Here is a 16,624-nt window from a genome sequence, read left to right as displayed (position 1 = left end):
CTACCACATCACAGTCATACCATTTCTCCGAAACTGTCATGATTATCAAAACTACAAGTACCTTGTTAAGGATACCAGTATCCCTTTATTATGGAATTAACATGACAGACAGGCGATTGATTGATTGTAGATTGTTTTATACGTTAAGTCTTATATTTCATGCATATTCACGACGAGAACAAAATAATGATCAAATGGTAGGTTCAGACAGTTAACATTTTGAATGCCACCAGAAAATGAGAAAATGTTTGATAGGGACAGAATTGTGTCTTGCAAAGACTACCTACAAATGTATGGACCCCTGAGTTATTGCTTTGCATCCATAGAGCGGGACACCTTTTTCGGCTGCATATCTGAATGATTTGTGTTAAGAATTCCTAGTTTACCTGATTTTCTGTGTCACCAGTATGCCACAAAGCATTTCGGAGGTCTTCTCCGGGTCCCGTCAGAGATTTAACAACTTTTAACTGAATGCCCGGTTGTGCTACGGCTCTGAAAGGAGTAGCATGCCAATAAGTTTGCTCGGACTTTTTCCACATGACAACATAGAAACTAGAACTGTCCTGGTAACTGAAGATGAACCCTGCATAGTCATCGTCTACTCCAGAGTTTATGAAGAATGTGGCACTAAAATCTACCCCTCCAAATGAGGAATCACCTGAAGTAATATAAAAATACGAAACTGGAAACAAAAACTTGAAAAAATGTAAATAAATTGTTCACAAATCTAGAACTGCAGGGATGATAAGTTATTTAACATAACAATTTCTTCGAAGCTTCAAATTGTAAAAAGATATTAATATAAAAAAAAAATCAGTATTTTTCACTATAGGAATACAAGTTGAAATTAATTAAAAAATAAAAGACAAAAACCTCATTAAAAGATAATTTTATCCTTAAAAGAGTTAAAATTATCACTAAAAATGCAAGTGATTAATTTTTTTTTTATTAAAAATGACATGGGAATAAAAAAAATCGTGACCACATGCCAGTTTAGAAAGGAAAAGTTGTAACTTCTAATGACAAGTAAATTGTTACTACTGATGGCAACATGTTAGCATTATACACTAAAAAATATAAGTGTAGAAAAACTAGTTCATGAAGTGTTGTTTCTCATTGTTGTATCATAGGCGGATCCAAAAAAGGGGGGGGATGCGGGCCCCCCTTTCGTGGGAAAAATTTGGTTGATTATATAGGGAATCATTGAAGCATGATTGGAGCCCCCTCCCTTTAGGAAAAGTTCTGGATCCGCCACTGTGTATAATGAATTGCTCACATTCACTTCATTTGAAATTTGGTGGATCATCATCTCATTGGAAATCATATCACATCTCCTTATTTTATGTTGTGAGCTCTAAACCCCTACCTAACCTGGGACCTTGCTGTAACAACAGCATAACAAGTTTGTGAGCTCTTAACCCCTAACCTGTGACATTGATATAAAGGTTCATCGTGTTTGTAAGCGCTCAACACCGATCTGAGACATAAGTGTAACAACAGATCAAGTTTGTGAGCGCTAAACTACTATTTTATACGCGCTCAATCCCTAACATGTGCCATTGGTGTTGCGGCACGAATTTGTTGGTGCCCACTCTTCTGATTTGACACATCGATGCCACAACACAACATGTTTGTGGCTGCTGATTAACCTTACCTGACAGCTTAACTGTGTGAGCGCTCAACTTCCTAATTTTTCAGCCATTGATGTAACAACACAACAAGTTTGTGAGCTCTCAGTGCCTCAACCTGGGACAATGGTATAACTCAACCTTCTATCTTTGGACACTGATGTAACAATAGCGCATTTTGTTTGTGAGCGCATAATCTCCTAAACTAGGACATTGGCGTAACAACAGCTTTAATTTGAGAATGGAAATGGGGAATCTGTCAAAGAGACAACTACCCGACCATAGAACAGACAACAGCAGAAGGTCATCAATATGTATAAATGCAGCGAGAAATTCCCGCACACGGAGGCGTCCTTTAGCCGGCCGCTAAACAAATATATATACTAGCTCAGTAATAATGAACGCCATAATAAACTCCAAATTATACACAAGAAACTAAAATTAAAAATAAAATGTTTGTTGGGGCACAATCCTTTAAACACCTTGAAAGTTGTTTTTGAGCGCTAAACTTTTAAATATGTTCCTTACCGAAGAAGTTTGTTAACTAATGTATATTGTGAAGTGTACGGTTTTGCCGAATTACATGTTGTAAATAAAGTAAATTTGTTTTTCTATCGACTGATATATGCATTGTACTGTCGCTAACAAATTCGGTGTGTTACAGCTTAAACAGAGTAGTGTTGGTTTTTTTTTTTTTTTATATAGATTTTTATCTTAATTCCTCGTTATTTTTATATAATTAGAGCAACAAGTGTTATTTTAGAATAAGTATAATTGTATACTACTGAATTTTTTATGTTATGTAAATACTTGCAGTCTTTTTTTTTTTTCATATGCACGTAGTCAACTAGCTGACACATGAACACCCAAACAATAAGATCGAATCTTTTTCGTTCATCAGTTCTGATCAAATAGTTCCATTTTTGAACTTCAAATCATTAAATAAATACTGTTTTGCTGAGGAAATTTTTATTTAAAAATCTAATAAAAAAAAAAACAAGAAAGCAAATATAACAAATACAAGCAAACAAATACCAGATAAATATGTCTCTAGAAAACCAATAACTCCTTGTATATACATTTTTTTTTGTTTACTTCATGTCATATCAAAAACTTCAACAGTTCCCCGTCTGTTTGAGCATAGCATTAATGTACTAGTTTCATGGCAATAGTCAATTGCGGTTGGATACATCAATCCGTCTCGATGAGTTAGAACGATCTCGTGATACTTGCCGTCTGCCGACACAGCAATGACATTTTTCGAATTGTAACCCGTTACGAGAACAAATTCGTCTCTTATCGCAGTAATTCCACAGGGATATTTCAAATTATCATTTTGAAACTTAAACACTTTACTCCCATTCAAATCAATGCAATTTACAGTTTTGCGAATAAAGTCGGTATAGTAAAGGTTTCCAAATGCAGCTACGACGTATCGTACCCCACTGACGTCACATTTTAGGGTAGCGGCTATTGTACCGGTCCTGTCTAGAATGACAAACCCAACTTTCTCACACACAACAACAATTCTTCCATCCATTGCAGCGATTCCAGTACACGGATTGTTAACTTTTATCTGCTGTACTAAAGAGAATTTCTTTGTTTCCATGATGACTATTTCCTTCTTGTCAGGGATCGTCAATCCCACTTGGCCTGGTTCAAGGCACGCCACATCCCAAGGACAAGAATAAAATGTGATCCTGTCCAAAATTGATCCTTTTGGACTAAATACTATTAGACATTTATTGTTGTGATCCAATAAAATAATACGCCCATCCGACAAGATAGTTCCTCCGCGTATAAAATTAAAGTTGCTACCCTTTTCAACTGAGAAACAACCTTTTGATTTCAAAATTATATTGCTTGGCATGGTGGTAACAACAGCCTGGTTGGCAGATTTCTTGTCTTTTTCTTTCTTGTCGAATTTAATATCCAGCGAAAGAGGCATTGGTTTGATGTTACTTCTGACTATTCCAAACTTTTCCACTTTCAAGGGCAAATCCATAAAATTTGTGACGACAAACTCCAAAGTCACGTGATTGAATTGACCTTCGAAAACTTTTAGAAGTTTCATTTCTTTTGCCTGTTTCTCCTTTAGTTCCCGGTTACCAAGAAAAACTTGATATTGTGATGCATAAGTTTGCATCATTTTAATATCCCTTTGCATATCCCCGAGAGACAGCTGTCGTTCCTGAAGGGTTTGGTTTTGGCGCTGAATCTCTTTCATATTTTTAGCATATACGTCTGCTAGTTCGTCGAGAGATTTCTGTTGCATGGCATCAAAATGTTTTACTAATTCATCTCTAAACCTTTTAATTTCCTTTTCTATGGCTGAGCGCTGTAGATCTAACTCGCGCAGATTTCTAGCTCTCTGGGTTTGAAGTTTTTCTACCATTTGTGACCAAACTTTCATTTTTTCGTCAATCAATTTCATGTCGGTAAAACTTAGCGATTTTTGTGCAGCATCATCTACGGTCAGCACGTCGTTGCAGAATTTATGTGTAGACGTTACGCATTGTGCACAAATTGGTACATCGTGTTCAGTGCAGAAAAATTCGTATTTCTTGTGCTTGTGAAACGAACAGTTCTCTTTTATCTTTAGAGTAAATGGCATTTCGTCGTTTTCTGAGATTTTTATGAGCTTGTGAGTCTTTGACATTCCAAGAGATTTATGGTGGTCACTGCACGCTTCACAAAGAGCCTCGTTACAATCCCGGCACCAATAATGAGCTTCATGGAAAATGTCTTGGTTTTCGCAAGGTGTGCAAGTAAGTCCTTCGAAATCCTTTGTATGCTCACGTTCTGAAAGGTCAATAGAAATACTTGAGTTCGCTGAGGTAAATGTTTTGTTCCTGCTGGAAACACGTGATGAGCTGTTGTGACTCTGAATAGGAGAAAGTTGTATTTTACCTGTGGACATTCTGCCACTGCGTGGGGTGAATGAGGATTTGGACGACATTCCTTTTTGTACAGTTTTCGGTATTGAATCGGGTGCTTTGCGCGAAGTCACGGAAGAAGACCTTGAAGAAATTGGAGTTTTAGATCTTGGTTTGGTTTTCGAAGCAGCGGTATTTGGTTTAGAGGTACTTCTTGGAGTTGGTGTCAATTTTTGTTCAGTTGCTATTTGTGCCGATAAATTTTCTGTTCCTTTTGTAGATAAAGACGACACATGTCCCGGTGACTGTGGAAGCTGGTCCTTCATGAATTGCTTGGCTTTCTCTTTTAACCTGATTATTTCATGGACAACCTCCGGTGTTTCGTTCTGGTTTTCATTCATTGGAAGAGATTCAAACGACATTTTGGTAGGTTCCTTTTCTTCCGGGGTTGGATCAGGCGACTGAAACTTCACTGCCTTATCTTCTGCTTCTGCCATTGTTTGTCTAAAATACAATTTTTACAGATGATTTACATGCATTTTCATAATTAATCAAAGGTATTCACTGATAAATATGCATCATTAAAAGAAAAACTTGTAGAAATAACCGGATTATTAAAATGATGCATGAATGGTTTTTTTCTAAAATGCAGAATTGCAAATGCTTTTGGATGACCTAGATAGTAACCAAAACATTACAACTGAACAGGTAAATATGGTTGTCAATGACCTTGGCAATGTGTTGACCCAGACAGCCAGTAGTGTATTGGGCAACTCGAATATTCGTTCATATAAATCGAGTAATAGTAATAAACCTTGGTTTGATAGAGCTTGTCGAGGGAAAAGGGATGCATTTCATCAGGTAAAGGCAAAATTTAAGCATGACAAATCCGATAATGTCAGATTATTGCTTAATGAGAGATCCAGAGAGTTTAAAAAGCAGCTGAGCAACAGTTTTAATAAATATAAAGATAGTTTTAATAAATATAAAGATAAGTGCGCAAATGAGCTGCGAAATTTTTCAAAATCCGACTCGAAGCAATTTTGGAAGTTGTTGAATAAATTTAGTAACTCTAAAAAAGATAGTCCGGATATATCTATCGAAACTTTTTCAGAATATTTCAAAAATCTTAACTCTGATAATTCGGAGGATGAAATGCAAGACGATATGAAACCTGGGGATATTGCTATCGATATAGATGCTGTCATTCAAAAAAATCCCATATATGATGAAATATTAAATGGGATTATAACCCAGACAGAAGTTGCTGAAGCTATTAAAAAATTGAAAAATAGTAAAGCACCTGGGATTGACAGTATTCTAAACGAATATCTTAAAAACACCCCACCTGAGTTTATCTCAATGTATTGTAAACTTTTTAACATTGTGTTAGACACAGGTATTATCCCAGATAGTTGGCTCCTGGGTATAATTAAGCCGGTGTTTAAGAATAAAGGAAATCCACAAGATCCTGACAACTTTCGAGCAATAACACTCATTAGTTGTCTGGGTAAACTTTTCACTTCGATTATAAACGAAAGACTGAATTTCTTTTCTAATGAACTGGAATTGATCTCTAAAAATCAAGCCGGTTTTAGGAAAGGGCATTCAACTACAGACAATATATTTGTCATACATGTACTTGTTTCATTGTATTTGTCCTTTGGTAAAAAATTGTTTTGTACATTCATAGATTTTAGAATGGCTTTTGATACCATTTGGAGAACTGGACTTTGGTTTAAATTACAAAAAAGCCAGATAAAAGGAAAATGTTTCCAAGTTATATATAATATGTATACCAATATCAAATCATGTGTTCAGTACAACAATACGAAATCAGATTTCTTCCCTTGTATGATTGGAGTTCGTCAGGGTGAAAATCTTTCCCCTTTTTTGTTTTCCATATTCTTAAATGACTTAGAAGATTACTTTAGAGAACTTCATGTTTTACCTCTAGAATTAATTAAAGAAAAATGTTATAATGAATTACATGTATTTTTAGAAATTTTTGTTTTGTTGTATGCAGATGACACTGTTATTTTTGCTGATAATTATGATGAAATGCAAAATGCTCTCAAAGTTTTTGAAAACTATTGTAAAATGTGGAAACTTAGTGTGAATATTGGTAAAACTAAAGTGATGGTTTTTAGCAAAAGAAAATCGAAAATGGATTTTGATTTTAAACTTGATGGTACATCTCTTGAAATTGTAGATAGCTATACATATCTTGGTCTTTTGCTTAATTATAATGGGCCATTTGTTTGTGCAAAGAAAAAGCTTGTAGAACAGTCGCAAAAAGCACTTTTTGCTGTTTATACAAAGATTAGAAATTTACATTTACCTATTGACATACAACTTAAATTGTTTGATTATCTTGTCGAACCTATTTTATTGTATGGATCAGAAATATGGGGATTTGAAAACATTGATTTAATTGAAAAAGTTCATCTACAATTTTGCAAGAGAATTTTAAATGTGAGATCAAGTACTCCAAATGTTATGGTATATGGAGAATTAGGAAGGTTTCCACTAGAAATTAAAGTAAAATTAAGAATGTTATCGTTTTGGAGTAGAATGGCTAAAAATGAAAACAAACTTAGTAGTTCTATGTATAAGCTTATTTTCAAATTACATGCTGATGGTATTTGTGAATTTAAATGGGTGTCATTTGTAAAATCTATATTTGACAACTCAGGATTAGGTTATATGTTTTTCAACCAATACATTGATTATTCAACTTTCAAACCCGTTATAAAACAGATTCTTCAAGATCAGTTTCTTCAAAAGTGGTCCAGTAATATTGATAACTCGTCTCGTGGCGAATATTATAAGTTATTTAAATCTCAGTTTGGTCTGGAAAATTATCTATTACGTCTTCCAGAGGATAAAAGAATCTGGATTTCAAAACTGAGAACATGTAACCTAAAAAAATTCCTATGGAAACTGGCAGATGGTACAACATCGCTAGAACAGATCGCATATGTACCTTATGTAATGAATCATGTATTGGTGATGAATATAATTATTTATATGTATGTAATAATAGTTCTATTACTGAACTTCGGAAGAAATATATACCGAAATATTATACAACATACCCATCTGTACTGAAAATGCAAACTATGCTGTCATTGTGTCACTGTCAGTTATTGTACAATCTAGCTATATTTATTAAGAAACTATCTACCTTCATTTAGAAAGATGCATGTATCTTACAAGTTTTATTATCTTTAGAAATTACACTTTTGTTAATAGTTACCTGTCTATTCTGTCATTTATTGTATTTGATTTGTAATTTGTCCTCATGTTACACATATTTTGTGTCTGAGTGTAAATAAAGAATTGAATTGAATTGGATTCTATAATGATTTATTTTTACTTTCAATATTGACCGAAAACTAATATGAACAATTCTTTCATGGGGTTGTAAAAAAAATCACAATGCATTATAAAATGAAAAAATATTAAAAAACTTACCTTTTAAATTTCTGACACCCGTTTTTAAATATTCGGGTAGCGGTTGTGCTCGTTAATAATGACTTCAAAAGTCAATTGTTTAAATTTTTAAAATCAACGTTTCGGTTCTTTGATTTATCAACAGATTTCTTTTATTTCGTGTCATATGCATCGAATTTCATTTTAGAACAATGCCTATTTAATGTTTCTTTCAACTATGTTTGCCCTTAAAATGAAAAGTCATTGGGCGTAGTCTAATATTGAAACAAATACACGATTAAAACAAAATTATACAAAATGTAATTAACAAATATAAACTGATAAATCAGAACCATTATTTAATTGAAGAAAAAGAAATTGCATGAAAGATGACAAAAAACAATCACTTTTCACCAGTTTTCCCAGCCCAGTACATTTCAGTCGGAGAAAAAAATCTGCGTTTCACTTGACCTTCTCCTTTTGAAATTCATATATAATTTTCCTGTTGTGCACTCAGATATTTTAGGGGTTGTGTATGAGTGCGTACGAGTGTTGTTTCACTGGGCTTCACAATGATAATTATATTGCTGGAATAATATTCCTAGGTGACATACATGTAAACACGAATTTTACTATTATAGACAATAATTTGGTGGAATTATAACAATACTGCGGTGGCCATTTCGCGTTTTCGCGTATTCCCCCTTCATATTCTTATGGGCGAAACGCGAATTCGAAAACGCAAAAATGCGAAAAATTAAAATATTTTTTTCTATCAGATTTCGTATTTTCGACCTATAAAATATGACGGCAAAAAACGTGAAATGGCCTTCACCGGCCACCATTCAATACCCAAGAAACCACATAGATAACGTCTGGACTTTTTTCTATACTTTAATATTTTTCGGCTTATATTTACTGTATGTATTGGCCAAAATTGCAGTCATTATAAAACATGTGAAGCGAGATCAATAGAAAAGTATAAAACATGCCACAGTTTGTATATATTTTGCTGCAAATTGAACAAAAACTACATTTTCACATTTATATTTTAAACACCTGTCATATAAATTACTTACCAATAGCTACACCAGGGTCACTATTCATAACCTGGTAAATTTCAGCACCCTAAAAATATTCATGTTCCATTTTATTCTTTTTGATTTGCATCAGTCTATATTATAGAATAGTGATTAATAAGAATATATTTATACTTTGTAAATTCAGATATAAATGTATCTCACTTTCATACTGAAGAGTTAATTCGTTTCAAAAAGGCACCACACCGGCCATTCATCTTTTGTGGGGGGAAGGGGGCATGTTTTAAGTCAAGAGAACCAAAAAATTAAATTAAATAAATACGTATAAAGATGTTATTGAATATAATAGTTTGAAAATGGTATCCCAATAGGAAATAATAATACACCCTCATACAATAAATGGTCCTGGACAAATTGTTCAAATCAAAATTTTGAGAAAAAAAATCTACATACGCCATGCAATATAACCCATTTAGGATCGATTTGCGAATCTCCAACTGGATCCAATATAACAGTACGGTATGACCGGAAATCAGTCGCAAAAACTCCCGCGTTGTTCGGACAAACATCTTCATCATCTGGATAACCATCTCCGTCACTATCAAACTGACATGCATCTCCATATCCATCACCTAATGATAAATATTAAATTTTGTTTGTTTTTTTTTTATATATTTGTAAACATAAAAGAATTAAAAGTAAACTTTAACTCTTAAGGATTAAACTCTATGTGCTATCTAAATTGTTTTGTACAGGTGACTTAAATACTCTAGAGAACCACTGAATGGAATGGCACCAAACATGGCATGAATGTTCCTTATGAGGTGCTGACTAAGTGTTTGAAGCTGATCCATCTTCCAAGATGGCCGCTAGCCGGGACTTAGTTTTACATAGGACCCTATCGGAAATACATACAAATGTCTTCTTTTAGAGAACCACTGAACGGAATGAAACCAAACATGGAATAAATCTTCCTTGTGAGGTGAAAAAATGTTTCTTCTTTGTTGCCGATATCATACACTTTGCAAGATGGCCACCAGGATTTCTTTTTATTAAATAACGTGGCCAATATTTAACCAAATTTGGCCTCAATCATTATTTGGTATCTGTTATGATTTTTCCTATTTTTTACATGATTGCCAAACTTAAATCTGAGTCAGGTGAGCGACACAGGTTCTTGATAGCCTCTAGTTCATAAACGGGTCGGGAGAATCCGGCCAAACTTGCATATTAACATCATGTCTCGGTACTTTTGGGGAAATCTCTCGTCCAATATCATTTTAAGAGCAAACAAATCAATTTGATGGTTTTAAAAAAGCATATACCACTGGTTCTTATTAGTAACAAACAGAAAACAAATATTAAATACGGTAATTAAAAAAAACCCGAATCATATTAACAAAATTAAAAAAAATCGGAGTTCCAAGCTGTTAAAAAAAGAGATTGACATTAATCCTGGTACTTTTGATAACTATTTGACTAAATATATCTGCATGTTTTGTTCATACATCGTTGTCAATAAAGTGGATTTTTCTGAGACTGTCATACAAGTGAGAGGTTTAGCTATATAAAACTAGGTTTAAATCGACCAGTTTCTACACAAGAAAAGGCCTGTACCAAATAAAGGCAACATAACAACCGGTGTACCAATTCAGGAATATGACATGCCTGATTACGGACTTTCTGTTTTTAATTTTCCTCGGAGTTCGGTATTTCTGAAATTTCATTTTTTGATATTGTTACATATCAATCTTACCATTACTGTCGGTTTGATTGATATTGTAGACTAATGGACAGTTATCGACATCGTCGAGAATGCTATCGTCGTCGTCGTCATAGTCGCAAGCATCGCCTAAAATAGAAATATAGTAACTATCATATGCGCAGGATTTATGTGAATCACTTTTACAAAATTTAACAATATGACTAAGTCGGTATTATGCTGTACCCACAATGTGACTATTTTACATATTATGTCTGTTTTGTTCACACATCGTTGTAAATATAATGAAATTTGACGCGACTGTCATACAAGTGAGAGATTTAGCGCTATAAAACCAGGTTCAATCCGCCATTTTTTACATTTGAAAATGTCTGTACCAAGTCAGGAATACGACTGTTGTTGTCCATTCGTTTAATGTGTTTTATCATTTGATTTTGCCATTTGTTTAGAGATTTACCGTTTAATTTTTCTCGGTGTTCAGAATTTTTGTGATTTTACTTTTTACTTATACCCGGTTCACACGAATGCTAGATTCAAATAGGGTATTATGAAACCCGATAGATGTATATAAATTTGGATTTTTAATTTAGTTCGTATTTATTAAGATATCAGATTTTGTTATGTCGTATGAAGGGGATATATTACCTGCGACTCATCTCACAAAAAACATTCGAGAAAAAATACTCGTAAGTAACTGAGCATTTCAGTAAAACGATCGGTTTCTATCGCAGATTTTTTTGAAAATCATATGATTCATGTTTCTATTTTTAGAACATCAGGTAGAAATGTAGAAAGTAGATTCAGTTTTCTTAACCCAAATTTGTGGTTTTACCATTTGTTTTTACAGAAAGCAAAATTAATTAATTGTACAGGCCCATTCTAAAGCGCCAAATTGATTTAACTTCAATTAATACAAACTGGAAACATTTTTAATCAGATGTGACGTCATTGACAGTTTGGATAACACTTTGATATGTCATATTTACGCACCTACTCCATCTTTATCTGTATCTATTTGGTCTGAGTTGGCTTGATTCAGACAATTATCACGATCGTCCTGTATACCATCGTTGTCACTGAAATTGTATAAAAGATAATAAAGTTATAATCATTAATTTATCTGACAAAGGAGAGCCGGGGGAGAACTTTTTGTGCAACCTACTACTTTTATCGGGAAACATATTTGAAAATAAAAAAAATGAAAATAAAAGAAAATTGACTTATCTCTAAACTTTGTGACTATTGAAAAGATGAGTGTTCTTGCTTGTCACTTTCAGCCGTTTGTCCTTACACACTTTTGAATATACTCCTAGAGCGGCATAGAAGTAAAAAGGTGTCGGATGTTGTCAAGGACACAACAACACCGATTTTATCAGGTGTTCCCAGTATGAAGTGGTGTCAATCGGATGTTTTCAAGGACACAACACCGATTTTATCAGGTGTCTCCAGGATATTTATGAATTTCGAATAGCGGTATACTACTGGTGCCTTTATTTATCCCCACCGGACCGGAATCTTTGCTGGTGGACAATCTGTTCCCAAGGATTCTACCAGTCCTGTAGTCTAACAGCATGAAAACTCGTAGAATTAAAAATTTTATACTGGATGACACGCCTCCCAGGATAAAAAGGTGTCAATCGGATGTTGTCAAGGACACAACAACAACGATTTTATCAAGTGTCCCCGGGATATTTATGAATTTCGAATAGCGGTTTACTACTGTTCCCTTTATTTATCCCCACCGGACCGGAATCTCTGCTGGTGGACAATCTGTCCCCGAGGATTCCACCAGTCCGGTAGCTTAACAGCATGAAAACTAGTAGAATAAAAAACGTTATATTGGATGACACGCCGCCCAGGATAAAAAAAGTTTCAATCGGATGTTGTCAAGGTCACAACAATACCGATTTTATCAGGTGTCCCCAGGATATTTATGAATTTCGAATAGCGGTATACTACTGTTGCCTTTATTTATCCCCACCGGACCGGAATCTCTACTGGTGGACAATCTGTTCCCGAGGATCTACCAGTCCGGTAGCCTAACAGCATGAAAACTAGTAGAATAAAAAATGTTATACTTGATGACACGCCGCCCAGGATAAAAAAAAGTTTCAATCTGATGTTGTCAAGGTCACAACAACACCGATTTTATCAGGTGTCCCCAGGACACAAAATTGAATTTTCTACCGTAATAGGGGACTTTGTCCCCATATTATACCGAATGACACGCCGCCCAGGATTAAAAGGTGTCGATCGAATCTTGTCAAAGACACTGGTGTCCCCAGGATATTTATGAATTTCGAATAGCGGTATACTACTGTTGCCTTTATTTATCACCACTGGACTGAATCTCTGCTGGTGGACAATCTGTTCCTGAGGATTCTACCAGTCCGGTAGCCTAACAGCATGAAAACTAGTAGAATAAAAAATATTATACTGGATGACACGCCGCCCAGGATAAAAAGGTGTCAATCGGATGAACAACACCGACTTTATCAGGTGTCCCCAGGATATTTATGAATTTACTATTGTTGCCTTTACTAGCCAATTCTTGAATGATTTAAACTAAACTAGTGACAAAGAGTTACTCAGAGCGAATGTATAGCATACATTCCTCAAAATATGAAATCATTTAGAGAGATTATACGTATGACAGTAATATTTTTCTGTCTGAAATAAAAAGTTATATAACAAAAATACTGAACCCCTAGGAAAATTTAAAATGGAAAGTCTCTAATCAAATGACAAAATCAAATGATAAAACACATCAAACGAATGGACAACAACAAAACCTTTCAGCCAATCAGAAGACGTGTCACATTTAAAGTTAAATTATATATGTTAAGTTCTTTTAATCCTTCATATTTAACTTACAGATCAATGTTTGTATCACATTCATTTCCGATACCGTCGTTATCGTCATCTAACTGAAAATATAATCATTAGAAAACTATAAAAACAAGAATGTGTCCATAGTACACGGATGCCGCACTCGCTCATTTTCTAATTTCAGTGGAACGTGAATTTGGGGTCAAAACTCTTAATTTGGCATTGCAATAAGAAAGATCATATCGTGTGTACTAAGTTTCAATTTGCTTGCACTTCAACTTCATCAAAAACTACCTTGACCAAAACCTTAAACCTGAAGCGGGACAGACGGACGGACGGACGGACCGACGGAAGAACGAACGAACCCACAGACCAGAAATCATAATGTCCACCATTATGCCCATAAGTGGGGAATAAAAAACACCTAATAATGTCAAGGAATTTATGTTTAACGAATTAATATTTTACCATTCATCTAGCTCCAATTATTTCAAGTTCTATGAGTAAATAACACGAAATGGCAAAATCTTATAGATAGTGAACGTACACCGCTGGTAATGAAGGTCTAGGGTTGAGGGAAACATAGTTATCGCTTGTGTGTTCGAGTAAGAAGTCGGTGAACTAAAGGTTAATATTCGGATAAAACTGGTTAAGGACGTGGATGATGTATGGTTTATCTGCTTGGCAATAAACTTATCATATAAACCAGGATTAAAATGTTGTTTTGCGCTAGACGCACGTTTCGTCCACAAAAGACTCATCGGTGACGCTCGAATAAAAAAAGGTTAAAAAATAAAAAAAAAATAAAAAAAATAAGTAGTAGAAGATCATTGAGGCTCAAAAATTTCGACAAAGAACCCACACACAATGTGGTAAGGAAATTTGCATATTTCTCGTATTGAAATCCATCCGCCGTCAGAGCAATCTTACCAACTAAATTAGAAGTGCTGTTGATTCGATATATTCATTTTAAATCTCTATATTCATACCTGTAGGTAATTTGACATATTTATACAATTGTCACAGGCATCCCCGATGTCGTCACTATCGGTATCATTCTGGTCCGGATTGTACACTCTCTCACAGTTATCACCTTCGTTTAGTATACCTTTGAAAAAAGTTCATTACAAACGTGACAATCTAATTCATTGTTTGCTAATAGATTACGTTATCATTTAACAATTATCATCTCTTATATAATTTCAAGAATAAACTTGAAAATATGCAAAAGTAAATGATAATTTCATCTAGAGTTGTACATGTTCGCTTTTCCGCCTGTTTTCTGTCGATTTTTTCCTCATGTGTTCTGTTGTTTTTGTTTTGCACTCTAACTGCACTTTTTCACAATAACAGCGAGGACAGACTAAGGATAGTGCCAAAGATGATATTCAGGTGTTTAATACAATTCATCAGCGGGAAGAATGAATTTGACATCTTAAACATGTACCAGAAACCAATAAAACTTATTAAAATGTAATAGAAAATAGTGATAAAAATCATGACATAAAACGTTTTTATTTTTTACTATCTGAAGACACATTGCAACTATCGGATTTTTCCAAAAAAATCTATAACAATTAAGAACACATTTAGTTATGGTTGATACAAGTACGTGAAGAATGATAACTGAACATTAAATTATACCGAAGTCAAATAACTTGCAGCTAAAATAAGAATAATATTTGAAAAAATGATCTCCTACACGCGAAAGCTGATCTAATCATTTGTTACAATTGTTACATATTATGAAGATTTATGAGAAGGAAGGGTTACAAACAATATCATGCTTTTTGGCATCATTTCCGTTCCCGACCTTGGCATTTGTAGTATTTCTATATGTATGTCAATGTCTTATGAAATATTTCAATGGTTCTAAGTTGACAGACCAATAATACGCTAGAATAAAGTGATCTTTCTTCTCTAATATGAGATAACTATTCAAACTATTCCACAAAATTGCAAACTTATTGCTGTATTGAAAAAACGTGTCGTATATGTACCACAATGTATACTGATTCATTTCCGGTTCCCGACCTTGGCATTTGGGTGTATTAATGATATCTATGTCAAGTCTATAGGAATCTTTCTGCGATTTAAAATAACATTTAAGACAAATAAACACACGTACAGTGATGTTTCATTTCTATCTTCTCTTAAGTAAGATTATTATCCAATCTACTACATAGTATTAAAGACAAGTTCCAATTTAATATAAAACACTACGGACATTTATACTGATATACAATTCAGATGTACTATGATCAAAGGCCACAAAGTGTTTTTTATACATATTCTCTGTTTGGCAATTTGGAAATATTAAGAAACTAAGTGGTCAAATTCCTTCGGGAAAGTTGTCCTCGGATGGATTTGGCTATTCATTAGATATATTTGGCCCTTGCTTAATAGCTTCTCAGTTGTTTAAATACATTAACGTCATTGGCTTCCAATTTTTAGGATTTATGTGTCTCTAGTGCAGGAAAATCCTGAACAGCACCTCTTGTGCAACAAATTTATAACGTGTTCTTTTTTTTTTGTTAGATGATATGCTTTTGTCATCCCCTTGATCTATATAAAATTAAAAGATTCATTCTAACAGTGGGTACTGTAAAAAATGACTAAGCCAAATGCAGAAATAAATTTGATTTCTGAAAGGGATGTCAGCTCCTACTTGAAAAACTTCATGTTTTGCTATTTGAATCCCCAAATAATTAAATTAAGATAAAAGTAACAGAATCAGCCGATGCTGTTGTGTTATGAATAATCTGGGGATATCACAAACACACATTATGAATCCGTCTATGCAATGTTTTAGGAGCAAAAGTTGAGAATGAGATGCCCTTATAGTATGTCGTTTTTTTTTGGCAACCAACAAATCATTCATCTTTGCTAGCCAAGGGTTACGAGATTGGATGAAGCTAGTAACAAATAAACTCATAGATACCAGGTATAAAATTTGTATTTACACCAAACGCGCGTTTCGTCTTTAAAAGACTTATCAGTGACGCTCGGATCCAAAATAGTTAAAAAGGCCAGATAAAGTATGAAGTTGAAGAGCATTGATGACCAAAATTCCTAAACTTTTTGCCAAATACA

The 16,624-nt window shown here is 34.1% G+C and overlaps 1 protein-coding gene across 1 annotated transcript in view; it reads right to left on the bottom strand.

Annotated features, from left to right (window-relative positions):
- Positions 1-16,624, bottom strand: part of LOC143073060 (uncharacterized) — a 47,694-nt gene that overhangs the window by 7,795 nt on the left and 23,275 nt on the right. Inside the window, exons 15-21 of the mRNA XM_076248302.1 lie at positions 14,521-14,639; positions 13,577-13,629; positions 11,693-11,778; positions 10,736-10,831; positions 9,433-9,611; positions 9,019-9,067; positions 387-658 (exon numbers count right to left, since the gene is read on the bottom strand). Of these exons, the coding sequence (XP_076104417.1) occupies positions 387-658; positions 9,019-9,067; positions 9,433-9,611; positions 10,736-10,831; positions 11,693-11,778; positions 13,577-13,629; positions 14,521-14,639 (854 nt within the window). The remainder of the gene's footprint in view (positions 1-386; positions 659-9,018; positions 9,068-9,432; positions 9,612-10,735; positions 10,832-11,692; positions 11,779-13,576; positions 13,630-14,520; positions 14,640-16,624) is intronic.

The sequence above is a fragment of the Mytilus galloprovincialis genome, chromosome 4, assembly GCF_965363235.1.
Source record: "Mytilus galloprovincialis chromosome 4, xbMytGall1.hap1.1, whole genome shotgun sequence".
Classification (NCBI taxonomy): domain Eukaryota; kingdom Metazoa; phylum Mollusca; class Bivalvia; order Mytilida; family Mytilidae; genus Mytilus; species Mytilus galloprovincialis.
Note: the sequence above shows the minus strand (reverse complement) of the source record. Positions and strands in the feature narration are given on the sequence as shown.